The sequence below is a fragment of the Nomascus leucogenys genome, chromosome 6 (assembly GCF_006542625.1).
Source record: "Nomascus leucogenys isolate Asia chromosome 6, Asia_NLE_v1, whole genome shotgun sequence".
NCBI lineage: Eukaryota > Metazoa > Chordata > Mammalia > Primates > Hylobatidae > Nomascus > Nomascus leucogenys.
This window is the reverse complement of record NC_044386.1, coordinates 34,398,597-34,426,417: the sequence shown is the minus strand read 5'-3', so window position 1 is coordinate 34,426,417 and position 27,821 is coordinate 34,398,597. Positions and strand designations below refer to the sequence as shown.

Here is a 27,821-nt window from a genome sequence, read left to right as displayed (position 1 = left end):
TATACCCAGTAAAAGATGTCACACCTGTGGAACTTTATCTAAACTGTTGTTTAGAGGATTAATACAGTTAAATAGATTTCCTCATACCCCATTCAAAACCTTTTAAATGGATCTTTAAGATGGCAAATAGGAGGCAGGACTAGCTTGCGGCTCCTGCTCAGACAGGCAGAGCAGTGTGTAGAGACTCACATCATGAACAGTGCTCATGAACAGTATTGCGCAGAACTTCAGGCTGGTACTAGGGTGTGTCCGCAAAGAGTCCTGTGATATGATTCATCTTCAGGTCTTGCAGCCCTGGATAGCAGCACCAAGAATTTCCACAGGAACATACCAGGAAACCCGAGAGAATCCACAGACCCATTGAGGTAAGTGGATCACCACTGCAGGCTCCCTGAGTCACCGAAAAACTGTGAGTCTGCTTGCTTTCTCAACAGGGAGGTTCATGGTCTGGGGCAAGTTCTCAGCCCTGGTCACCAGCTGCCTGGAAATAGACTCGATGCAGTTGAGGGGGCATGGCAGGAATGAGACTGGCCTCTAGGACTGGGGACTGCGTGGGAGTGGAGGGAGGTCTGTGACTGCAGGCTTTCCCCCACTTCCCTGGTGACCTGTGTAACTCAGCAGAGGCAGCCATAATCTCCCTGGAAATATAACTCCATTGCACTAGGAACCACACTCCCATCCCCCACAGCAGCCACAGCAAGCCCCATGCCCAAGGAGGGCCTGAGCACAGACACACCTATCCCTTCCCCCACCTGGTGGTCTTTCTCTACTCGCCCAGGTAACCAAAGACAAAGGTCAAAATCTCTTGAAAGCTCTATGGCCCTGCCCACTGCCTGAAAAACCTGAATACTTAACCAGGTATCCCTAGAACGTGGTGGCGGTGGCGGTGGTAGTGGTTTTGTTGTTTCATTGTTGTTTTAAGTAGAGACAGGGATTCACCATGTTGGTCAGGATAGTGTCGAACTCCTGACCTCAAGTGATACGCCCATCTCGGCATCCCAAAGTGCTGGGATTACAGGAATAAGCCACTGTGCCCAGCCCCTAGGGCAAGTCCACATCCTCCCTATAGGACCACAGCTGATGCACTCTTGAAAGCACCACCCCCTGGCTGGAGCCCAACCAACACAAAATGAGCACACTAAACAAAAACACAACCAATGACGCTCACAGAGTCCACTTCACTCCCCTGCTACCTCTACCGGTTCCGGTGCTGCTATCCAGGGCTGCAAGACCTGAAGATTAATCATATCACAGGACTCTTTGCGGACACACCCCAGTACCAGCCTGAAGCTCAGTAGCTCCTCTGGACGGCTAGACTCAGAAGAAAAAAACAATCACCCCAGTTCAGCTCTCATGGAGCTTCATTCCTAGGGGAAAGGGGAGAACACCACATCAAGGGAGCACCCCATGGGACAAAAGAATCTGAACAGCCACCCTTGAATCCCAGATCTTCCCTCTGACATAATTTACCCAAATGAGAAGGAGCCAGAAAAACAACTCTGGTAATATGACAAAGCAAGGGTATTTAACACCCCCAAAAGATCATACTAGCTCACCAGCAATGGATCTAAATGAAAATGAAATATCTGAATTGCCAGAAAAAGAATTTAGAAGGTCAATTATCAAGCGAATCACAGAGTCAACAGAGAAAGGTGAACTTCAACTTAAAGAAATCAAAAACATGATACAGGATAGGAAAGGAAAATTCTTCAGCGAAATAGACAGCATAAGCAAAAAACAATCACAACTTCTGGAAGTCAAGGACACACTTAGAGAAACACAAAATGCACTGGAAAGTCTCAGCAATAGAATTGAACAAGCAGAAGAAAGAACTTCAGGGCTCAAAGACAAGGCTTTTAAATTAACCCAATCCATCAAGGACAAAGAAGAAAGAATTTTTTAAAATGAACAAAGCCCCAAGAAGTATGGGATTACGTTAAACGAACAAACCTAAAAATAATTGGTGTTCCTAAGGAAGAAGAGAAATCTGAAACTTTGGAAAACATATTTGAGGGAATAATTAAGGAGAACTTTCCTGGCCTTGCTAGAGATCTAGATAACCAAATACAAGAAGCTCAAAGAACACCTGGGAAACTCATCACAAAAAGATCACTGCCTAGGCACACAGTCATCAGGTTATCAAAAGTCAAGACAATAAAAAGAATCTTCAGAGCTGTGAGACAAAAGCACCAGGTAACCTATAAAGGAAAACCTATTGGATTAAGAGCAGATTTCTCAGCAGAAATCCCTCAAGCTGGGAGAGACCAGGGTCCTATTTTTAGCCTCCTTAAACAAAACAATTTTCAGCTAAGAATTTTGTATCCAGTGAAACTAAGCTTCATAAATGAAGGAAAGGTACAGTCTTTTCTAGATAAAAAAAATGCTGAGAGAATTTGCCACCACCAGGCCAACACTACAAGAACTGCTAAAAGGAGCTCTAAATCTTGAAAGGAATCCTCAGAATACACCAAAATAGAGAGCCTCCTTAAAGCATAAATCTCACAGGACCTGTATAACAATAGCACAATGAAAAAAAAAAAAAGGTATTCAGGCAACAAATAGCACAATGAATAGAATAGTACCTCATATCTCAATAATAACATTGAATGTAAATGGCCTAACCGCTCCACTTCAAGCAGAATGGCAGAATGGATAAGAATTCAACAATCAAGTTTCTGCTGTCTTCAGGAGACTCACCTAACACATAAAGACTCACATACCTTTAAGGTAAAGGAGTGAAAAGCCACTCCATGGAAATGGACGCCAAAAGCAAGCAAGAGAAGCTAGTCTTTTATCAGACAAAAAAGAAAAATTTTAAAGCAACAGCAGCTTAAAAAGACAAAGAAGGACATCATATAATGATAAAAAGGACTAATCCAACAGGGAAATATCACAATTCTAAATATATATATATATACACATCTAACACTGGAGCTCCCAAACTTATAAAACAATTCTAGTAGGCCTAAGAAATGAGATAGATGGCAACACAATAATAGAAGGGGACTTCAATACTCCACTGACACTAGTCATCAAGGCAGAAAGGCAGTAAAGAAATAATGGACTGAAACTATACAACAAATGAATTTAGATATTTACAGAACATTCTACCCAACAACTGCAGAATATATTCTATTCGTCAGTACATGGAACATTCTCCAAGACAGACCATATGATATGCCACAAAACAAGTCTCAGTAAATTTAAGAAAATCAAAATTGTATCGAGTACTCTCTCATACCACAGTGGAGTAAAATTGGAAATCAATTCCAAAAGGAACCTCAAAACCATGCAAATACATGAAAATTAATAACCTACTCCTGAATGATCCCTGGGTCAACAATGAAATCAAGATGGAAATTCAAAAATTCTCTGAACTGAACGACAGTGACACAACCTATCAAAACCTCTGGGATACAGCAACAGCGGTGCTAAAAGGAAAGTTCATAGCATTAAATGCCTACATCAGAAAGTCTGAAAGAGGACAAATAGACAATCAAGGTCACGCCTCACGGAACTGGAGAAATAAGAACAATCCAAACCCAGCAGAAGAAAAGAAATAACGAAGATCAGAGCATAACTCAATGAAACTGAAACGAAAAAAAAAATACAAAAGACAAATGAAACAAAAAGCTAGTTTATTGAAAAGATAAATAAAATTGCCAGACTATTAGCAAGATTAACCAAGGAAGAGGGAAAATCCAAATAAGCACAATTAGAAATAAAACGGGAAATATTACTACTGACACCACAAAAATACAAAAGATCATTCAAGGCTACTATGAACACCTTTATGCACATAAACTAGAAAAACTAGAGGAGATGGATAAATTCCTCGAAATATATAAACCTCCCAGATTAAAGCAGAAAGATAAAGAAATTCTGAACAGACCAATAATAAGCAGCAAGACTGAAGTGGTAATAAAAAAAATTGCCAACGAAAAAAAATCTAGGACAGAAGAATTCACAGCTAAATTCTATCAGACATTCAAAGAACTGGTACCAATACTATTGACACTGTTCCACAGGATAGAGAAAGAGGGAATCTTCCCTAAGATCATTCTATGAAGCAGGCATCACTCTAATACCCAAAACAGGGAAGGACATAGCAAAAAAAGAAAACTACAGACCAATATCCCTGAGATGCAAAAACCCTAAACAAAATACTAGTGAACCAAATTCAACAGCATATCAAAAATATAATCCACCATGATCAAGTGGGTTTCATACCAGGGATGGTTTAACATCTGCAAGTCAATAAATATGATTCATCACATAAACAGAATTAAAAACAAAAATCACATGATCGTTTGAAGAGATGCAGAAAATGCTTTTTCTGCACAGAACTAGAAAAAACAACCCCAAAATTCATAGGGAACCAAAAAAGAGCCCACATAGCCAAAGCAAGACTAAGCAAAAAGAACAAATCTGGAGGCATCACATTATCTGGCTTCAAACTATACTATAAGGCCATGGTCACCATTTTATACCAGTGTGATACTGGTATAAAAATAGGCACACAGACCATGGAAAAGAATACAGAACCCAGAAATAAAATCAAATACTTACAGCCAACTGATCTTTGACAAAGCAAACAAAAATATGAAGTGGGGAAAAGACACTCTATTCAATAAATGGTGCTTGGATAATTGGCAAGCCGCATATAGAAGAATGAAACTGGATCCTCATCTCTCATGTTATACAAATATCAACTCAAAATGGATCAAATATTTAAATCTAAGACCTGAAACCATAAAGATTCTACAAGATAACATCGAAAAAAAAAAAAACAAAACAAAACCCTTCTAGACATTGGCTTAGGCAAAGACTTCATGACCAAGAACCCAAAAGGAAATGCAACAAACACAAAGATAAATAAATGGCACTTAATTAAACTAAAAATCTTCTGCACAGCAAAAGAAATAATCAGCAGAGTTAACAGACAACCCACAGAGTGGGAGAAATCTTTATAATCTATGCATCCAAAAAAGGACTAATACCTAGAATCTACAAGGAAGTCAAATAAGAAAAAGAAATTCCATCAAAAAGTGGGCTAAGAACATTTAAATAGACAGTTCTTTTTATTATAGGGTACATGAGCACAACGTGCAGCTTTGTTACATATGTATACATGTGCCATGTTGGTGTGCTGCACCCATTAACTTGTCATTTACATTAGGTATATCTCCTAAGGCTCTCCCTCACCCCTACCCCTACCCCACAAAAGGCCCCGGTGTGTGATATTCCCCTTCCTGTGTCCAAGGGTTCTCATTGTTCAATTCCCACCTATGAGTAAGAACATACAGTGTTTGGTTTTTTGTCCCTGTGATAGTTTGCTGAGAATGATGGTTTCCAGCTTCATCCATGTCCCTACAAAGGACATGAACTCATCATTTTTTATGGCTGCATAGTATTCCATGGTATATATGTGCCACATTTTCTTAATCCAGTCTACAACTGATGGACATTTGGGTTGCTTCCAAGTCTTCACTATTGTGAAGAGTGTCGCAATAAACATACATGTGCATGTGTCTTTATAGCAGCATTGATTTATAATCCTTTGGGTATATACGCAGTAATGGGATGGCTGGGTCAAATGCTATTTCTAGTTATAGATCCTTGAGGAATCACCACACTGTTTTCCACAATGGTTGAACTACTTTACAGTCCCACCAACAGTATAAAAGTGTTCCTATTTCTCTACATCCTCTCCAGCACCTGTTGTTTCCTGACTTTTTAATGATGGCCATTCTGACTGGTGTGAGATGGTATCTCATTGTGGTTTTGATTTGCATTTCTCTGATGGCCAGTGACGAAGAGCATTTTTTCATGTGTCTGTGGGCTGCATAAATGACTTCTTTTGAGAAGTGTCTGTTCATATCCTTGGCTCACTTTTTGAGGGGGTTGTTTTTTCTTGTAAGTTTGTTTGAGTTCTTTCTAGATTCTGGATATTAGCCCTTTGTCAGATGAGTAGATTGCAAAAATTTTCTCCCATTCTGTAGGTTGCCTGTTCACTCTGATGGTAGTTTGTTTTGCTGTGCAGAAGCTCTTTAGTTTAATTAGATCCCATTTGTTAATTTTGGCTTTCGTTGCCATTGCTTTTGGTGTTTTAGACATAAGTCTTTGCCCATGCCTATGTCCTGAATAGTATTGCCTAGGTTTTCTTCTAGGGTTTTTATGGTTTTAGGTCTAACATTTAAGTCTTTAATCCATCTTGAATTAATTTTTGTATAAGGTATAAGGAAGGGATCCAGTTTCAGCTTTCTACATATGGCTAGCCAGTTTTCACAGCATCATTTATTAAATAGGGAATCCTTTCCCCATTTCTTGTTTCTGTCAGGTTTGTCAAAGATCAGATGGTTGTAGATCTGTGGTATTTTTTCTGAGAGCTCTGTTTTGTTCCATTGGTCTATATCTCTGTTTTGGTACCAGTACCATGCTGAACTGGTTACTGTGGCCTTGTAGTATAGTTTGAAGTCAGGTAACGTGATGCCTCCAGCTTTGTTCTTTTGGCTAAGGATTATCTTGGGAATGCGTGCTCTTTTTTGGTTCCATATAAACTTTAAAGTAGTTTTTTCCAATTCTGTGAAGAAAGTCATTGGTAGCTTGATGGGGATGGCATTGAATCTATAAATTACCTCGGGCAGTATGGCCATTTTCATGATATTGATTCTTCCTATCCATGAGCATGGAATGTTCTTCCATTTCTTTGTGTCCTCTTTCATTTCGTTGAGCAGAGGTTTGTAGTTCTACTTGAAGAGGTCCTTCACATCCCTTGTAAGTTGCATTCCTAGGTATTTTATTCTCTTTGAAGCAATTGTGAATGGGAGTTCACTCATGATTTGGATCTCCGTTTGTCTGTTATTGGTGTATAAGAATGCTTGCGATTTTTGCACAGCACATTCATTTTTGTATCCTGAGACTTTGCTGAAGTTGCTTATCAGCTTAAGGAGATTTGGGGCTGAGACAATGGGGTTTTCTAAATATACTATCATGTCATCTGCAAACAGGGACAATTTGACTTCCTCTTTTCCTAATTGAATACCCTTTATTTCCTTCTCCTGCCTAATTGCCCTGGCCAGAACTTCCAACACTATCTTGAATAGGAGTGGTGACAGAGGGCATCCCTGTCTTGTGCCAGTTTTCAACGGGAATGCTTTCAGTTTTTGCCCATTCAGTATGATACTGGCTGTGGGTTTGTCATAAATAGCTCTTATTATTTAGAGATATGTCCCATCAATACCTAATTTATTGAGAGTTTTTAGCATGAAAGGCTCTTGAATTTTGTCAAAGGCCTTTTCTGCATCTATTGAGATAATCATGTGGTTTTTTCTTTGGTTCTGTTTATATGCTGGATTACATTTATTGATGTGCATATGTTGAACCAGCCTTGCATCCCAGGGATGAAACCTGCTTGATCATGGTGGATAAGCTTTTTGATGGGCTGCTGGATTCGGTTTGTCAGTATTTTATTGAGGATTTTTGCATCGATGTTCATCAGGGATATTGGTCTAAAATTCTCTTTTTTTGTTGTCTCTCTGCCAGGCTTTGCTATCAAGATGATGCTGGCCTCATAAAATGAGTTAGGGAGGATTCCCTCTTTTTCTATTGATTGGAATAGTTTCAGAAGGAATGGTACCAGCTCCTCCTTGTACCTCTGGTAGAATTCAGCTGTGAATCCATCTGGTCCTGGACTTTTTTTGGTTGGTAGGCTATTAATTATTACCTCAATTTCAGAGCCTGTTATTGCTCTATTCATGGATTCAAATTCTTCCTGGTTTAGTCTTGGAAGGGTGTATGTGTCCAGGAATTTATCCATTTCTTCTAGATTTTCTAGTTTATTTGCGTAGAGGTGTTTATAGTATTCTCTGATGGTAGTTTGTATTTCTGCAGGATCAATGGTGATATCCCCTTTATCATTTTGTATTGCATCTATTTGATTCTTCTCTCTTTTCTTCTTTTATTAGTCTTGCTAGCAGTCTATCAATTTTGTTGATCCAGCTCCTGGATTCATTGATTTTTTGAAGGGTTTTTTCTGTCCCTATCTCCTTCAGTTCTGCTCTGATTTTAGTTATTTCTTGCCTTCTGCTAGCTTTTGAATGTGTTTGCTCTTGCTTTTCTAGTTCTTTTAATTGTAATGTTAGGGTGTCAATTTTAGATCTTTCCTGCTTTCTCTTGTGGGCATTTAGTGCTATAAATTTCCCTCTACACACGGCTTTGAATGTGTCCCAGAGATTCTGGTATGTTGTGTCTTTGTTCTCACTGGTTTCAAAGAACATCTTTATTTCTGCCTTCATTTTGTTATTTACCCAGAAGTCATTCAGGAGCAGGTTGTTCAGTTTCCATGTAGTTGAGCGGTTTTGAGTGAGTTTCTTAATCCTGAGTTCTAGTTTGATTGCACTGTGGTCTAAGAGACAGTTTGTTATAATTTCTGTTCTTTTACATTTGCTGAGGAGTGCTTTACTTCGAACTATGTGGTCACTTTTGGAATAAGTGCGATGTGGTGCTGAGAAGAATGTATATTCTGTTGATTTGGGGAGGAGAGTTCTGTAGATGTCTATTAGGTCCACTTGGTGCAGAGCTGAGTTCAATTCCTGGATATCCTTTTTAACTTGCTGTCTCGTTGATCTGTCTAATTTTGACAGTGGGGTGTTAAAATCTCCCATTATTATTGTGCAGGAGTCGAAGTCTCTTTGTAGGTCTCTAAGGACTTGCTTTATGAATCTGGGTGCTCCTGTATTGGGTGCATATATATTTAGGATAGTTAGCTCTTCTTGTTGACTTGATCCCTTTACCATTATTTAATGTCCTTCTTTTCTCTTTTGATCTTTGTTGGTTCAATGTCTGTTTTATCAGAGACTAGGATTGCAACCCCTGCCTTTTGTTTTCCATTTGCTTGGTAGATCTTCCTCCATCCCTTTATTTTGAGCCTATGTGTGTGTCTGCACATGAGATGGGTCTCCTGAATACAGCACACTGATGGGCCTTGACTCTTTATCCAATTTGCCAGTCTGTGTCTTTTAATTGGAGCATTTAGCCCACTTACCTTTAATGTTAATATTGTTATGTGTGAATGTGATCCTGTCATTATGATGTTACCTGGTTATTTTGCTCATTAGTTGATGCAGTTTCTTCCTAGCATTGATGGTCTTTACAATTTGGCATTTTTTTGCAGTGGCTGGTACCAGTTGTTCCTTTCTATGTTTAGTGCTTCCTTCAGGAGCTCTTTTAGGGCAGGCCTGGTGGTGACAAAATCTCTCAGCATTTGCTTGTCTGTGAAGTATTTTATTTCTCCTTCACTTATGAAGCTTAGTTTGGCTGGATATGAGATTCTGGGTTGAAAATTCTTTTCTTTAAGAATGTTGAATATTGGCCCCCACTCTCTTCTGGCTTGTAGAGTTTCTGCTGAGAGATCAGCTGTTAGTCTGATGGGCTTCCCTTTGTGGGTAATCCGACCTTTCTCTCTGGCTGCCCTTAACATTTTCTCCTTCATTTCAACTTCGGTGAATCTGACAATTATGTGTCTTGGAGTTGCTCTTCTCGAGGAGTATCTTTGTGGCGTTCTCTATATTTCCTGAATTTGAATGTTGGCCTGCCTTGCTAGGTTGGGGAAGTTCTCCTGGATAATATCCTGCAGAGTGTTTTCCAACTTGGTTCCATCCTCCCCGTCACTTTCAGATACACCAATCAGATGTAGATTTGGTCTTTTCACATAGTCCCATATTTCTTAGAGGCTTTGTTCATTTCTTTTTACTCTTTTTTCTCTAAACGTCTCTTCTCGCTTCATTTCATTCATTTGATCTTCAATCACTGATACCCTTTCTTCCAGTTGATTGAATCAGCTACTGAAGCTTGTGCGTGCGTCACGTAGTTCTCGTGCCATGGTTTTCAGCTCCATCAGGTCATTTAAGGACTTCTCTACACTAGTGATTCTAGTTAGCCATTTGTCTAAACTTTTTTCAAGGTTTTTAGCTTCTTTGCGATGAGTTCGAACTTCCTCCTTTAGCTCAGAGAAGTTTGATCATCTGAAGCCTTCTTCTCTCAACTCGTCAAAGTCATTCTCCAACCACCTTTGTTCTGTTGCTGGTGAGGAGCTGTGTTCCTTTGGAGGGGGAGAGGTGCTCTGATTTTTAGAATTTTCAGCTTTTCTGCTCTATTTGTTCCCCATCTTTGTGGTTTTATCTACCTTTGGTCTTTGATGATGGTGACATACAGATGGGGTTTTGGTGTGGATGTCCTTTCTGTTTGTTAGTTTTCCCTCTAACAGTCAGGACCCTCAGCTGCAGGTCTGTTGGAGTTTACTGGAGGTCCACTCCAGACCCTGTTTGCCTGGGTATCAGCAGCGGAGGCTGCAGAACAGCGAATATTACTGAACAGCAAATGTTGCTGCCTGATCGTTCCTCTGGAAGCTTCGTCTCAGAGGGGTACCCGGCCGTGTAGGGTGTCAGTCTGCCCCTACTGGGGGGATGCATCCCAGTTAGGCTACTCAGGAGTCAGGGACCTCTTGAGGAGGCAGTCTGTTCGTTCTCACATCTCAAACTCCGTGCTGGGAGAACCACTACTCTCTTCAAAGCTGTCAGATAGGAACATTTAAGCCTGCAGAGGTTTCTACTGCCTTTTGTTCGGGTATGCCCTGCCCCCAGAGGTGGAGTCTACAGAGGCAGGCAGGCCTCCTTGAGCTGCGGTGTGCTCCACCCAGTTTGAGCTTCTCGGCTGCTTTGTTTACCTACTCAAGCCTCAGCAATGGTGGCAGACTCACTGCCACCTTGCAGTTCGATCTCAGACTGCTGTGCTAGCAATGAGCGAGGCTCCATGGGCGTGGGACCCTCCGAGCCAGGCGCAGGATATAATCTCCTGGTGTGCTGTTTGCTAAGACCATTGGAAAAGCACAGTATTAGGGTGGGAGTGACCTGATTTTCCAGGTGCCATCTGTCACAGCTTCCCTTGGATAGGAAAGGGAATTCCCTGACTCCTTGCGCTTCCCAGGTGAGGCGATGCCTCGTCCTGCTTTGGCTCACACTCGATGGGCTGCAACCACTGTCTGACAAGCCCCAGTGAGATGAACCTGGTACCTCAGTTGGAAATGCAGAAATCACCCATCTTCTGTGTCGCTCACGCTGGTTGCTGTAAACTGGAGCTGTTCCTATTGGGCCACCTTGGAACCTCCGTTTTTTTTTTTTTTTTTTTTTTTGAGACAGGTTCTCACTCTATCACCCAGGCTGGAGTGCAGTGGCGCGATCTTGGCTCACTGCAACCTCCACCTCCTGGGTTCAAGTGATTCTCCTGCCTCAGCCTCAAAGGTAGCTGGGACTATAAGCACGTGCCACCATGCCCAGCTAATTTTTTTGTGTTTTTCATAGAGACAGGGTTTCACCGTGTTAACTAGGATGGTCTCATCTCCTGACCTCATGATCCGCCCATCTCAGCCTCCCAAAATGCTGGGATTACAGCCATGAGCTACCATGCCCGGCCAAAATAGACAATTCTTAAAAGAAGATATACAAATGGCCAAAAAGCATATGGAAAAATGCTCACCATCACTAATGATCAGGGAAATGCAAATCAAAACCACAGTGTGATATCACCTTCACTCCTGCAATAATGGCCATAATAAAAAAATCAAAAAATAATAGATGTTGGCCAGGATGCAGTGAAAACGCAACACTTACAATCTTCACACTGTTTGTGGGAATGTAAACTAGCACAACCAAAGTGTGAAGATTACTTAGGGAACTAAAAGTAGATGTACCGTTTGATCCAGCAATCCCACTGGATCTACAGGTGTCTATCCAGGGGAAAAGAAGTCATTATGCAAAAAAGATACTTCAACACACGTTTATAGGGTCACAATTTGCAATTGCAAAATCATGGAACCAGCCCAAATGCCCATCAATCAACAAGTTGATAAATAACATGTGGTGTGTGTGTGTGTGTGTGTGTGTGTGTGTGTGTGTGTGTATATACATGGAATACTACTCAGCCACAAAAAGGAACAAAATAATTGCATTCGTAGCAACCTGGATGGAATTGGAGACTATTATTCTAAATGAAGTAACTCAGGAATGGAAAACCAAACATCGCATGTTCTCACTCACATGTGGGAGCTAAGCAATGAGAACACGAAGGCATAAGAATGATACACTGGACTTTGGGGACTTGGGGGAAAGTCAGTGGCAAGTGGCAAGAGATAAAAGACTACCCATTGGATACAGTGTAATCTGGTCAGATGATGGGTGCACCAAAATCTTAGAAATCATCACTGCAGAACTTACTCATGTGACCAAATACCACCTGTCCCCCAAAAACCTACTAAAATGAAAAAGTTTTTAAAAATTATTTTTAAAAACTTTTAAATGTTTATTGTGTATCACTGGTCTTGGAATACAACATTTAAAGCTTCTCAAATTTATTTGACCACAGAACGCCTTTTGTCAAACTTCTAATTTACATAGCCTGGAAATCAATTTGGGAAAGGCTGCTGTAGTGCTCATAAAAGTTAAAACATTATCAACTATGAGAGCCCACCATTCACACTGATCCAATAGTTTTGAGAACAACGTTTTTTTCCCAACTGCTCTATTCAACTTAAGTTTTAACCAGAATAGCCCAGGTCCTCTGTGGTCCAGTAGTGTATTTGTTTTCTTGTAACATTAATATCAGTTATTCATTTTCTTAAGACACTGCATGAAGTCTCTGCTGCATAAGTCTCAAAGTAGTTGTGGGCATCCCTGTCTTGTTTCCTATTTAAACGCAAGTAGCTTCAGTACTCCGATATTTAACACAATATTTACTTTAAATTTTAGTAACTAATTTTTATCAGATTTAGGTAATTTCTTCCTACCTGTATTTTACTTGGAACTTTTACTGGGAAAGACTAAATTCTAACAAATGTCCATTTTATCATATAATAAAATCACATGATTTTCACCTTTCATTTGTTCAGCAATGAAGTATACTGAAATATCCTGGTGGTAAAATATCCTTACATCCTAGAATAAACCTTACCTATTCATGCTATATTATTAATTTAGATTGCTGATGAAGTTCATTCCCTAATGCTGAAATAAGAAACGTAACTTTAAACAAACATACCTTAACTATTTGGAAAAGTAATTATGCAGCTAAAAAGACTAAGATAGGAAAAGAAATTAACACTACATAATCTGATTTACCAGAAATTTTAGTAAAATATATTTATTTTATTTTAGTCACATTCTTATTTGTATAGATTGACAAATTTCAGTTTTAGATCAAATTAATTTTCTTAATTCCTCTATGAAAGTGAAATTATGTCTTTTGTCTTCTAAAGATATATTTCAGAAGACATAAAGTATCTAAGAATATGAATAGCAACTGTGAATGTTCACAAGGCAAATTTAAGTATCAGAAAGTTGAAAGATGAAAGACAAAATAACCTAAGAATAAAAAAGTTCTTATTTAACTAATGATTCACCTAAATAATACCACCTATTTTTTTAACTTACAAGATTTTGTATTGTAATTTTCTCTGTAATCATACAAAGTGCATTCTTGTGAACTACTTTTAATACTAAAATGAATCATATAATATAACAATACAGGGAAAAGTTGCTCAAATATTCCCTATAATATGCTTGAGTCATGGATCAGCAGATATAAATGCAAAAGAATCTTAACCATTTAATCACTGGCAAGGATGTGGAGAAAAAGGGACCCTCATACACTGTTGGTGAAAATGTAAATTAGTAAAACCATTATGAAGAACAGTTTGGAGGTTCCTCAAAAACCTAAAAATAGAGCTACCATATGATTTAGCGAACTCACTGCTGGGTATATATCCAAAACAAAGGAAATCAGTGCATCGAAAAGGTATCTGTGCTCCCACGTTGGTTGCAGCACTGTTTGCAATAGCCAAAATTCAGAAGCAAACTAAGCATCCATCAACAGATGAATGGATAAAGAAAATGTGGTACATATATACAATGGAGTACTATTCGGCCATGAAAAAAGAATGAGATCCAGTAACTTATAACAACATTAATGGAGCTGGAGATCATTACGTTAAATGAAATAAGCCAGACACGCAGACAACCATTGCATGTTCTCACTTATTTGTGAGATCCAAAAGTCAAAACAATGGAACTCATGAACACAGAGAGAAGAACGATGGCTACCAGAAGCTGTAGAGGGTAGCGGAGTATGAGAATGAGGTAAGGATGGTTAATGGGTAAAAAAAAAAAAAAAAAAAAAAATAGAAAGAATGAATAAGGCCTAATATTTGATAGCACAACAGAGTGACTATAGTCAATAATAATACAACTGTACATTTTAAAATAACTAAAAGAGGCCGGGCGCAGTGGCTCATGTCTATAATCCCAGCACTTTGGGAGGCCGAAGTGGGTGGATCACCTGAGTTCAGGAGTTCGTGACCAGCCTACACAACATGGTAAAACCCCATCTCTACTAAAAATATAAAAATTAGCTGGGCATGGTGGCAAGCACCTGCAATCCCAGCTGTTTGGGAAGCTAAGGCAGGAGAATCACTTGAACCCGGGAGCTGGAGGGTGCAGTGAGCCGAGATCGTGACACTGCACTCCAGCCAGGGTGACAAGAGTGGAACTCTGTCTCAAAAAAATAAAATCAAATAACTAAAAGAGTTTAACTGGATTGTTTGTAACACAAAGGATAAATGCTTGAGGAGATGGATACCCATTTTACATGATGTGATTATTATGCATTGCATGGCTGTATCAAAATATCTCACATACCCCATAAATACATATACCTACTGTGTACTCACAAAAATTAAAATAAAAAAATTTTAGGGTATGGCACCGTAGTTCACACCTATAATCCCAGCACTTTGGGAGGCCAAGGCAGGTGGATCACTTGAGGTCAGGAGTTCAAGACCAGCCTGGCCAACATGGTGAAACCCCGTCTCTACTAAAAATACAAAATTAGCCTGGTGTGGTGGTACATGCCTGTAATTCCAGCTACTTGGGAGGTTGAAGTAGGAGAATCATTTGAACCTAGGAGGTGGGGGCTGCAGTGAGCTGAGATCGTGCCATTGCACTCCAGCCTAGGCAACAAGAGCGAAACTCCATCTCAAAAAAAAAAAAAAAAAAAATTTAATAACTGAGGAAATTTAGTTAATTTGCTTCAATATGATGCTGGTATGTATGAACTGACATACGCACCAAATTTAATCAATTTCCTCAGTTATTCCTTTTAAAATCAATCTTAGCCAATAAGCTTATGTTAGCTATTAGACTCAGATGGAAATAAGCCTTTATTATACAAAGCAATAGTCACAACTTCAAAGCCCTTTGAGTCCACTTAATAGCATCAATCTGATCCAATCTTAATAAACTCTACAGGAATTTATACCACTCTCATTTTCATAGTGTCTATTTTTGTTTAATCAAATACTACACTATCAGATAAAATCAAAGTAAAGAACAAGAATATATAGGCCGGGCACGGTGGTTCACACCTGTAGTCTCAGCACTTTGGGAGGCTGAGGCAGGCGGATCATTTGAGGTCAGGAGTTCGAGACCAACCTGACCAACATGATGAAACCCCATCTCTACTAAAATACAAAAATTAGCCAGGTGTGGTGGTGGGCATCTGTAATCTCAGCTACCTGGGAGGCTGAGGCAGGAGAATCACCTGAACCCAGGAGGTGGAGGTTGCAGTGAGCCAAGACCGTACCACTGCACTCCAGCCTGGGCAACAGAGCAAGACTCCCCATTTAAAAAAAAAAAAATATATATATATATATATATATATATATATATATATATATGATCAGAATTCCGAATATTCCACTTACTACATTACTGCCAAGATTGTAACAATACCAATGTTAATAAAATACCTAAAGATATGAATGTATTAGATGAATTATCAACAATACTCACGCATCATTTGAGCAAGTCATAAATTCTCCCTTTATTTTGGGATGCCATGAGCCAGTATGAAGCATTGCTGTATGACCCTTAAAAATAAAAACAAAGGAAAAAAAAAAGATGTTTTAAAAAGGTAAAAAATAAACTGACTAGAAACTGACATGTCATTTTTAAATGTAAAAACGTGTAGTTCCCCCAAAAGGGCACCATTTTAATTATAAACCTATATTATTTTATCCCAATTTTCTCTCATAACATGCTTCGTTTATTTCACTTTAATTCTTTGTGTATCCCCTGTGCCCACCTCAGGAATTAACTCAGTGCTTGTATGTAACAGGTGCTTAGTAAGGTGGGAAATGGAGAGGAAAATGACATCCTTTCTTTAGAAGAAAAAAAGAAAGGTAAAGCCATAATAAGAAAGACAGGTCCTTCTTCAAAGATCATAACTCCTTTCTTCAACAGAAGAGAATCAAGAATAGAAAGCATTTACAAACAAGCAAGGTGAAGGCAAGAGATTGGAAGGGAAATCCCTATTTCCTAAAAATGTGTCAACAACCTTGATTCTACGATGCCTCTGTAAAAATAAGTATGTGAGAAAAGGAAGAATACATTTTAAATGATTGAGGAAAATTAGCTCCACTAAGTATAGAGAATATAAAAACACTATAATTAAAACAATGTGATGCTGATATATATAAACTGACATATACACCAAATCAACTAGAGTACATAGCAAACAGAAACACACACGTATACACAAATGCATAATTTCCTCTTAGGCAGTAAAGTCAGCTGGAGTGGTCTCATACAGCAAGTCAGATTTACGTGGGACAGAAAAGAGCCTGGTCTTTTTTAGTATAATAACTGCAGTATCTCTTACTGTGACACAGTAAAAATAAAACTATGATTAAAGAAGTAAAATGTACATATTTAAGTGACTTACAAGAAAAATAACAGTAACTCTCTGGAAAGATACATGGGCCTGGAGATCATCTTCAGCCAAAGTTGCCTACAATGCCTCAAATAGTATCTGGCCAAGGCCTGACATTCTGTTCATGTTTACAGAATACAAATGAGGGGAGGTGGAGACTCTTAGCCATGTGGGAGGCATGAATTGAACCAATACCTGGAATGACTAGACGGCAAGTCTGAGATCTCATTTTCCACCCCTGAACTCAAGGCTTGCACATCCAACTATCTACTTGACATTTCTATCTGCATATCATAGGCATCTCAAACACAATAGGTAGAGGGAAAATCTTGATTCTTTCTGCCCACTTTATTTTCAATCGGTTTCTTTCCTAGTAGCTCAAGCTAAAAATGTGGGAGTTGTTCTTAAATATTCCCATAACCATAGTCCTAAAACCTCCTGTCTACACAGATTCAATCCACCAGCTATTCTTGACAATTCTATCCAAAATACATTCTATTTCTATTCACTTTCTAAAATCTATTCACTTTTCTCTTTTTCATCACTATCACTTATTCTCTCACAACATTCTCTCATGCTTCTATATCAGTTAATATGTACTGTAACAGGTTATTAGTCTCTCTGCTTTTTCTTTTTTTTTCTTGACACAGGGGTCTCAGTCACCAAGGCTGGGGTGCAGTGGCATGTTCACAGCTTACTGTAACCTTGGCCTCCCAGGCTCAAGTGATCCTCCTGCCTCAGCCTCCCAAGTGACTGGGATTACAGGCATGAGCCACCATGCCTGGCTAATTTTTGTATTTTTTGTAGAGACAGGGTCTCACCATGTTGCCCAGGCTGGTTTTGAACTCCTGGGATCAAGTGATCCGCTCGCCTCGCCTCCCAAAGTGCTGGGATTACAGGAGTGAGCCACTGCGCCCAACTCTGCTTTCATTTTACCTCATGTGCTCTACATAGCAATCAGTATAATCCCTTAAAAATATAGTTCTAACATAGGAATAGAAAACCAAACACTGCATGTTCTCACAAGTGGGAGCTGAACAATAAGAACACATGGACACACTGTCGGGGGAACAGCATGAACTGGGGCCTCTCGGGGGTGCGGGTTGAAGGAAGGAGAACAGGAAGAATAACTAATGGATGCTGGGCTTAATACCTAGGTGATGGGTTGATCTGTGCAGCAAATCACCATGACACACATTTACCTATATAACAAACCTGCATATCCTGCACATGTACCCTAGAACTTAAAATAAAAGTTAATGGAAAAAAATACATAAATACATACATATATGTAGTTCTAAATATGCTATAATGTCGGCACAGTGGCTCACAACTATAATCCCAGCACTTCTGGGAGGCTGAGGCAGAACAATCACTTAAGGTCTGTAGTTTGACATCAGCCTGGGCAACAGAGTGAGATCCTGTCTCTACAAAAACTAAAAATAAAAACTTAGCTGAGTGTGGGATAGACATCTATAGTTCCAGCTACTTAGAAGACTAAAGTGGGAGGATCTCTTGAACCCAGGAGTTGGAGGTTACAGTGAGCTACAACTGCACCAGTATACTCCAGCCTAGGTGACAGGGTTAGACACCATCTCAAAATAAATAAACTGATGAATTTAATCAAATAAAAATGCCACTTAACCTTTTACTGGCTTTATAACCTCTTATACAGTGCGATGGTTAATAATGAGTGTCAACTTGACTGGATTGAAGGATACAAAGTATTGATCCTGGGGGTGTCTGTGGGGGTGTTGCCAAAGGAGATTAACATTTGAGTCAGTGGGCTGGGAAAGGCAGACCCACCCTTAATCTGGGTGGGCACAATCTGATCAGCTGCCAGCTCGGCTAGAATATAAGCAGGCAGAAAAATGTCTACGTCTTTCTCCCATGCTGGATGTTTCCTGCCCTCGAACATCGGACTCCAAGTTCTTCAGTTTTGGTGCACAGACTACCTTCCTTGCTCCTCAGCTTGTATATGGCCTATTGTGGGACTTTGCGATCATGTGAGCTAATACTTGATAAACTCCCCTGTATGTATATTCCATTAGTTCTGTCCCTCTAGGGAACCCTAATATACACAGTCCACAACGAATTTTATTTTCTGGCTCCATGTTCCTCCCAACTTCACTTATTTTGTGTTCCCTCATGCCCAACACATACCAGCCACTCCCTTCCTTTCAGTTCCTCCAATATGCTCAGCTCTGCTCCATATCAGGGCCTTTTTATATGCTTTCCCATATGCTGGAAAGCTCTTTTTTCCACTTTCTCATGACTGGCTCCTTCTCGTTATTTCAATCTCAGTTTACATGGCACCTGCTCAAATAAGTATTCCCTGGTCCTCTACGTAAGTAAACATGGCCCACCACATTGTTCTTTACCTTAGTACCTGTGCATTTCCTTAATAATAGCCATCATAGTTTGTGATTCTTTATTCATTTTTTGACTTTTGGAAAAGTGTTAACATTTTACATATTCACACAAAAAAATAAGGATGGGACAACCAAAAATTTAATATAAACAGGAACAAATCAACCTTACATTTCAAATTAGTAACACGTATACTGAAAGAATAAACAGAAGGGAATACCCCAGATAACTATCTACCCTGTAAGTGGGTTGATGGCCCCCAAAAAGGTATGTCCATATTCTAATCCCAAGAACATGTAAACATGACCTTATTTTGGGAAAGGTTATTTGCAGATAGAATTAAGAATCTCGGCTGGGTGCGGTGCCTCATGCCAGTAATCCCAGCTCTTTGGGAGGCCAAGATAGGCAGATCGCTTGAGCTCAGGAGTTCGAGACCAGCCTGGGCAACATGGCGAAACCCCATCTCTACAAAAAAAAGAAAAAAAAATTATCCAGGCATGGTGGCACACAACGGTAGTCACAGCTACTTGGAAGGCTGAGATGGGAGGTTCTCTTGGGCCCAAGAGGTCAAGGCTGCAGTGAACCATTATTACACCACTGCACTTCAGCATGGGCAAGAGAGCAAGACCCTGTCTCAAAAAAAAAAAAAAATCTAGATGCGATTCTGTGCAGGCTCTAAATCCAACAGCAAATGTCCTTATAAGAGATAGAAGAGGGCTGGGTGTGGTGGATCACACCTGTAATCTCAACACCTTGGGAGGCCAATGCAGGCAGATAACTTGAGCTCAGTTAGAGACCAGCCTAGGCAAGATGGCTAAACCCCATCTCCACAAAAAATACAAATATTAGCCAGGTGTGCTGGCAGGTGCCTGTAGTCCCAGTTATTTGGGAGGCTGAGGTGGAGGATGGCTTGAGCCCAGGAGTTGGAGACTGCAGTGAACCGAGATCACACCACTACACTCCAGCCTGGGCAACATTATGAGACCCTGTTTCAAGAAAAAAAAATTTTTTCTAAAGAAAAAAAGAGAAGAGAAAAAGACAAAAAGAGAAGGCTATGTAAAGACAGAGGCAGAGAATGGAGTTATATAGCCACAAGCCAAGGAATACCCCGAGTTACCACAAGCTGAAAAAGGCAAGAAAGGGCATTCTTGCCTAGAGCCAACATTCTTACCAACACCTTGATTTCAGCCTTCTGGCCTCTGTAATAGTAAAAGAATAAATTTCTGTTGTTTTAAGCCACCAAGTTTATAGTAATTAGTTAAAACAGCCCAGGAACTTGGCATATATTCTCAAAGACCAAAAGAACTGTAAATAAATATTGAATTCTAATTAATACATTTGCTTCTTTTTTGCAGTGGTATACATTAGCAATTCTGAAACTGCCTTCAATATAATGAAGAACTAAGCCAAGGAGGAAATGTGTTGGGGATAATTGGAGTAAGGTTTAGCCCTGTTGGAGAAGATACTTACAAAAGTGAAAAGGCGGAAGACTAGAATGAACTCTCTGATGTTAAATAGAAATTAAGGGTATCAATGTGAACTCATGATTTTTAATAGGTAGATAAAATTGTTGTATTTGTACATATGTGTTAGTTATTCTCTAATTCTGTATGTTAAGAATGTCTAGAAGTAATATATTCCAGCAAAACTAACACAGAGATCCTGGTCTCTAACAATCACCTCCCCTTAAAAGGAACCAGGGCTTCTTGCAAAAATTATTGATTATAGAAATGGGGTAGGAAAGGAGCAAGATGAACGTGGAACATTTTGTTGTATTAAAAAAAAAAAAAGGAAGTACTACAAAGATGATGGAGACATGTTAAAAGGATAAAGCACATGTTGAAGAGCCTTCTGCTGGCTAAATCTGGAATAGTCAGGGCATCAAGATAAATAATGATAGTAACGAATTATAAACCATTCACTAAAACAAGGACCATTGAGTGTATACTAATATAATAAATATACAAACAAACAAAGCTCTTCCTTTTAGTAGAACGCTACTGATAAACATAAAATGAATGATGGAGTTAAAAGATCATCATTCTGCAACCATCACAGTAATAACTGATTCAGGAAAGAATCATCAATAGATGCTAAAATTGAGGAGAAAAGTTTGGAAATGAATATTTACAAAGTCTCAAAATCTCCCTGCAAATTACTTAGTAATTTTATACTGGAAAAACCTGGTAGACACCACCTTAAACAAGTGATCTAGGTTAACATCACCAATGCAAGGACAAACTGAAACTGACATCACATACTTCCTGGTATGATGAAGAAAGGAGGACACAATATCATTTCTGTCATAGTCCTTCTAAAAATGCATAACCTAATTCAAACTATGAGGTAAAATCAAATTCTATATTTTATCAAATCACTGACCTGCAGTCCTCAAAAAATGTCAAGGAAAAATAAAGACCAAATAATGCAGAGAAGCCATTCCCAATTAAAGGAGACAATAGATATGATGACTATATACAATGTGTGATCCTGATCAGAGCCTGGAACTGGTGAAAAAAATCATTATAGAGATTGTTGAGATAATCAATGAAACATGAATGTGGAATGTGATTTAGATAATAATATGTTATCAATGTTAAATTCATGGCTATCCACCAGGCATGGTAACTTGTGCCTGGTAGTCCCAGCTACTAGGGAGGCTGAGGCAGAATGATAGTTGAGCCCAGGGATTCTAATCCAGCCTGGGCATCAAAGCGAGACCCTGTCTCTTAAAAAAGAAAATTATGATTATGTATGAAAATGTATTGTTATTAGGAAAACCTCACTGAAGAATTTAGGAATAAAAGAGCATGATGTTTACAACTTACTTTCAAAAGCTGAAAATTAAACACACATATATGTAATTTATATGCATATGCATATATATATATGAGTGTGTATATACAGGTGGGATAGGAAGGTGGGTTAGTTTGTGTTAGTTGAGGGAGGAATGGGAAGGGGTAAGGTGAAAATAAAGCAATGAGACAAAATGTTAGCAATTGGTAAATCTGAAAAAGTTATAAAGAAGCTTTATACCCCTTTTAACAGCTATTCTTTAAGTTTAAAATTATACCAAAATAAATAATTTTATTAAGTTTTTTTTGGGGGTGGGGGTGTTTGTTTACAGACGAGGGTCTCACTCTGTTGCTGAGGCTCAAGTGCAGTGGTGCGACCACCACAGCTCACTGCAGCCTCAACCTCCTGAATTCAAGAGATCCTCCCACCTCACCCTCCCAAGTAGCTGGGACTACAAGGCAAGCACCACTACACGCAGCTGATTTTTTATTTGTTGTAGAGATGTGGTTTCTGCTATGCTGCACAGGCTGGAAACTAAATACTTTTTAAAAAATATTCTGGTTGCCCAGTGAAGGAAAGTCTGTTTAAAAAAAAAAAGAATCTATAGGGCTGCTCAGTGAAGGAAAGCCTGATGAAAAACGAGAAAAAAAAAGAATTTATAGGTCCAACTGGGAAGATGTTAATGTGAGTCATGCGAAGATCGACAGTGGCTTTGACTAGGGAGCAGCACTAAGTGTTGACAAGTGAGTACACATTCTTTACAAGTGCACACAGAAAATTCACTAAAATATTCTAAGTAACAAAACACACTTCATCAGATATTTTAAAAATTAAAATTATTCAAAGTATGTTTCCAAGGGCTGGGTGTGATGGCTCATGCCTACAATCCCAGTACATTGGGAGGCTGCTGAGGTGGGAGGATCACTTGAGGCCAGAAATTTTTTGTTGTTTGTTTTTTTTTAATTTTTTTTAAAGTATGTTTCTAGATCATAAGAGAATTAAATTAGAAGCCAATAAGAAAAAAGTCTCAAATATTTGTATATTTAAACACCACACTAACAACCCATGGGTCAAAAAGGTAATCCCAAGTGAAGTGAATAAAAATGAAAATATAACATCTGAAAGTTGTGGGACACAGTTAAAGAAATGCTTAGAGCATTTCTATTAGAAAATAAGAAAAGTCTCAAATTAATAATTAAAGCATCCATCTTAAAATATTAGAAAAAGAAGGCAAGTAGGAGAAAATAAATCAATAAAGTTGATAAACTTTTAGCCAGAACAAGAAAAGGAGAGAAAGAGAGAGAAGACACAAATTACCAACCAATTCAGGGAAAATTAGGAGATATATCACTACTGACCCCAAAGAAATATTACTATTATAATAACCTTATGCACATAAATTTGGTAACTTAGAGGAAGGAAGAACTTGAACAGTCCTATATCCACTAAATATACTGAATTCATAGTTAAAAGCTTTCAAAAACAGAAAAGAAAACCCCAGCCTAGTTGGCTATACTGGCAAACTCTACCAAACATTTGAGGAAGACGTAACATCACTTTTTCACAACAGTTTCCCCAAAACAGAATTGGATGGTACACTTCCAAATTCATTTTATGAAGCTACCATTACCCTGATACCAAAATCAAGTACAATATGACATAAGAAAGCTACAAAACAACATCCCTCATCAACATAAAAGCTAAGACCTTTGAAAAAATATTAAACTAGTTTCTAAAAGGAATAGTACATTGCAACCAAGAAGGCTTTGTTCCAAGAATACAAGTCTGGTTTAACAATCAAAAATCAATGTAATTAACCACATTAACATAATAAGATAAAAATTTCAGAAAAGGCATTCGACAAAACTCAACATCCATTCATGATAAAAACTCTCAGCCAATCAGTGATAGAAAAGAACTTACTCAACTTGATAAAGCATATTGTCTCAGTCAGCTAGGGCTGCTATAACAGAAGACCATAGACTGGGTGGCTTAACCACCATACATGTATTTCTCATAATTCTGGAAGCTGGTGAGGGATCTCTTCCTGGCTTGCAGATGGGCCACTTTCTCCTGTATCTTCATATGGTCAGGAGACAGGAGGCTCTGGTATCTATTCCTTTTTTTCAGAAGGGCACTAATCACATCATAGAGAATCCACCCTCATGACCTCACCTAAACCTAATTACCTCCCAAAGGCTTCCACCTCCTATAATATAATATTGGAGGTGATGGCTTCAATATATAAATTTTGGGGGGACACAAACATTCAGTCCATAATAGGTAGGTACAAAAAACCTACAGTTAACGACATATTTAATGGTAAAAGACCAAATATTTTCTCTAAATGTCAGGTTTTAAGCAAAGATACCTGACCCTACCACATTCACATTCAATGTCAATCTGGAAGTCCTAATAAGTACAATACGGCAAGAAAAAAAAAAGGCATTCGGATTATAAAAGGAGAAATAAAACATTCATTCCAAGACACAATGACCATTTATGTAGAAAATCCCAAGGAATCTATAAAAAAAAACATTCAAAAAAATCAATAAAATTTCTATGCATTACCAATGACAGTTAGAAACCAAAAAATATTTTAAAGTCCTATTTGTAGTAACTCAAAAAAACAAAATGCTTAGGTATAAATCTAATATCAGGATCCCTATGTTGATATACTATAAAATGTATACGAAAGAAACAGAAGGCCTAAATAAGTGGGGAGATATACTATGCTGATGAATCAGAAACCTCAATATAGTGAAAACATCAATTCTCCAAATTATCTTTAGACTCAATATAATTCCAAAGAAAATCCCAACAGGGTGATCTTGTGGAAGTAGAGACTTACCATGATAGTTACCAGTGTCTAAGAAGTGTAGGGGAGGGGGGAAGATAAAGAGAAATCAGTTGATAGGTTCAAACATACAGTTAGAAGGAATAAGTTCTCATGTTTGACAGCACAGTAGGGTGACTATAATTAATAACAATGTCTCACATATTCTAAAATAGCTAGAAGGGAGAACTAGAAATCTTCTCAGCACATAGAAACAATAAATGTTCAAGGTGATGGATACCTCAAATACCTGAACTTGATTACATATTCTCTGCATACAACAAAATATCACATGTACCCCATAAATATGTACAAAAAGAATGTATCCACAAAATAATTCTAACAAGATTATTTGTAGATATAGACAGGGTGATTCTAAAATTTACATGAAAAAGTAAAGAAATTAGAATAGTCAAAAACATTTTTAAAAAGAAAAAAAAAGTTGGAAAACACTCTACCAAATTTAAATTTAAGTTTGTTAATATGTAAGAAATATTTAAAAGCTGTAGTAGTAGAAGGACCAGCCGAGCCCTGGGTGTGGGACAGAGTGCGTGTGTGTGTGTGTGTCCCCAAGGGCAGGAAGGTGGCAAAGGGAGGTGAATCCAAGTGGGTGGAGGGAAGGGAAAGGTGGGAAGAGAAAAAGGTGGGAGGACGACCAAGTGGGAGGGTGGTGGCTCACTCAGGACCCACCGGGGGCAGCACAATGAGGCGGGTGACCCTGTTCCTGAATGGCAGCTCCAAGAACGGAAAGGTGGTTGCTGTATACGGAACTTTATCTGATTTGCTTTCTGTGGCCAGCAGTAAACTCGGCATAAAAGCCACCAGTGTGTACAATGAGAAAGGTGGACTGATTGATGATATTGCTTTGATCAGGGATGATGACGTTTTGTGTGTGAGGGAGAGCCATTTATTGATCTTCAGACAGATTCTAAGCCTCCTGAAGGATTGTTAGGATTCCACATAGAATGGCTAACATTAAATGTTGGAGGGAGGTACTTTACAACTACACGGAGCACTTTAGTGAATAAAGAACCTGACAGTATGCTGGCCCACATGCTTAAGGACAGAGGTATCTGGGGAAATAAGCAAGATCACAGAGGAACTTTCTTAATTGACCAAAGTCCTGAGTACTTTGAACCCATTTTGAACTACTTGTGTCATGGACAGCTCATTGTAAATGATGGCATTAATTTATTGGGTGTGTTAGAAGAAGCAAGATTTTTTGGTATTGACTCACTGATTGAACACCTAGAAATGGCAATAACGAATTCTCAACCACCAGAGGATCATTCACCAATATCTCAAAAGGAATTTGTCCAATTTTTGCTAGCAACTCCAACCAAGTCAGAACTGTGATGCCAGAGTTTGAACTTCAGTGGTGCTGATCTTTCTCGTTAGGACCTTCGATACATTAACTTCAAAATGGCCAATTTAAGCTGCTGCAATCTTGCACATGCAAATCTTTACTGTGCAAATCTTGAATGAGCTGATCTCTCTGGATCAGTGTTTGACTGTGCAAATCTCCAGGGAGTCAAGATGCTCTGTTCTAATGCAGAAGGAGCATCCCTGAAACTGTGTAATTTTGAGGATCCTTCTGGTCTTAAAGCCAATTTAGAAGGTGCTAATCTGAAAGGTGTGGATATGGAAGGAAGTCAGATGACAGGAATTAACCTGAGAGCGGCTACCTTAAAAAATGCAAAGTTGAAGAACTGTAACCTCAGAGGAGCAACTCTGGCAGGAACCAATTTAGAGAACTGTGATCTGTCTGGGTGTGATCTTCAAGAAGCCAACTTGAGAGGGTCCACCATGAAGGGAGCTATATTTGAAGAGATGCTGACACTACTATACATGTCGCAAAATGTCAGATGAGAATTTTAGGGGCTGGAGGAAGATGTACAAGATGAAAACGTTTTCCTTATCACTTTTCTTTCTCCACCCACTCAGTTGTCTAGAAGAAGTAACACTGTAAGGAAATTTTTAAAAAACATTGAGAGAATTATGCTTGCTCTCAATGGTGCATAAGGGAAAAAATTGACTTTTTTTCCATATTCTGATTTTTAACAGAAAAGCACTCATTAATAGGTATAGAGAAACTAGATATTGCTGCCTTTTGAATGGGGTAGGGGGGTTCCACTCAATACCAGAGGCAAGTTCCACTCAACACCAGACCAAGCAATTCTATTTACACTATTAGCCTAGTTTTCCCATACAATCAGCACAAGCATAGGAAGATACTTCAAAACCAAAAAACCAAGGTACATCATTAATATTCATTTAATTCCAATACCAAATAATTTACATAAGGCCAGCTTAGAAATCGATATTAAATCCACATCTACTGCAATCAAAGCTTATAAAATATGAATGAATATGGTAGAGTTGCCTGATAAAAGGCAATGTAATATATTGCAGGTAGAACCATACAGTGGGTAATGAGGAATTTTAAACAGACATTTGATTACAGCCACCAGTAAATATATATAAAGTAAAAATAAAGGCATTTGGCTGATCCAAAGTGTAATACCAATCCGTCAGCACCTGTGATTCTTTTACTTATATTTTTTGGGTTTTTTTAAAACAAATTTCAGCCCCATTTTGAGTCATTATCTCTCTGCAGCAGCAGAGGAAAGGCCTGTACCTCCCTACCAATGACCTGGTGTCCTTGTATCTACCCCAAGAGCAGGGATGCTAGTTGTGTCCAAATGGGTTCTGAATTCTACAGGATCATCAACATGAGGCAAGGAATCACTGAAAATCACTTTTGTCTCCTTTAGGAGAATGACATATCTTTAGTATTTTTGTGCTTATTCTTCTATATCTACATATGCAAAGCTTTCCTTAACAGTACAGGGTACATATGCATAGTAGGAAGAGATCAGAACTTTACAAGTGAAGGAGAGCAACTTCAGAAATGAATTATTTTCTTTGCTTTATTACTTTTACCAAGACAGGAAAGTACTGTATTGAGAGATAATCTATTTCCATAATCAGTATGTCTCTA

The 27,821-nt window shown here is 38.7% G+C and overlaps 1 protein-coding gene and 1 pseudogene across 2 annotated transcripts in view; one reads left to right on the top strand and one right to left on the bottom strand.

Moving 5' to 3' along the window:
- WDR70 (WD repeat domain 70) overlaps window positions 1-27,821 on the bottom strand; it is a 381,591-nt gene that overhangs the window by 230,913 nt on the left and 122,857 nt on the right. For both annotated transcript variants that reach the window (XM_030813996.1, XM_030813997.1), the window contains exon 9: window positions 15,900-15,976. In XM_030813996.1, the coding sequence (XP_030669856.1) occupies window positions 15,900-15,976 (77 nt within the window). The remainder of the gene's footprint in view (window positions 1-15,899; window positions 15,977-27,821) is intronic.
- Window positions 25,456-26,689, top strand: LOC100589778 (annotated as a pseudogene).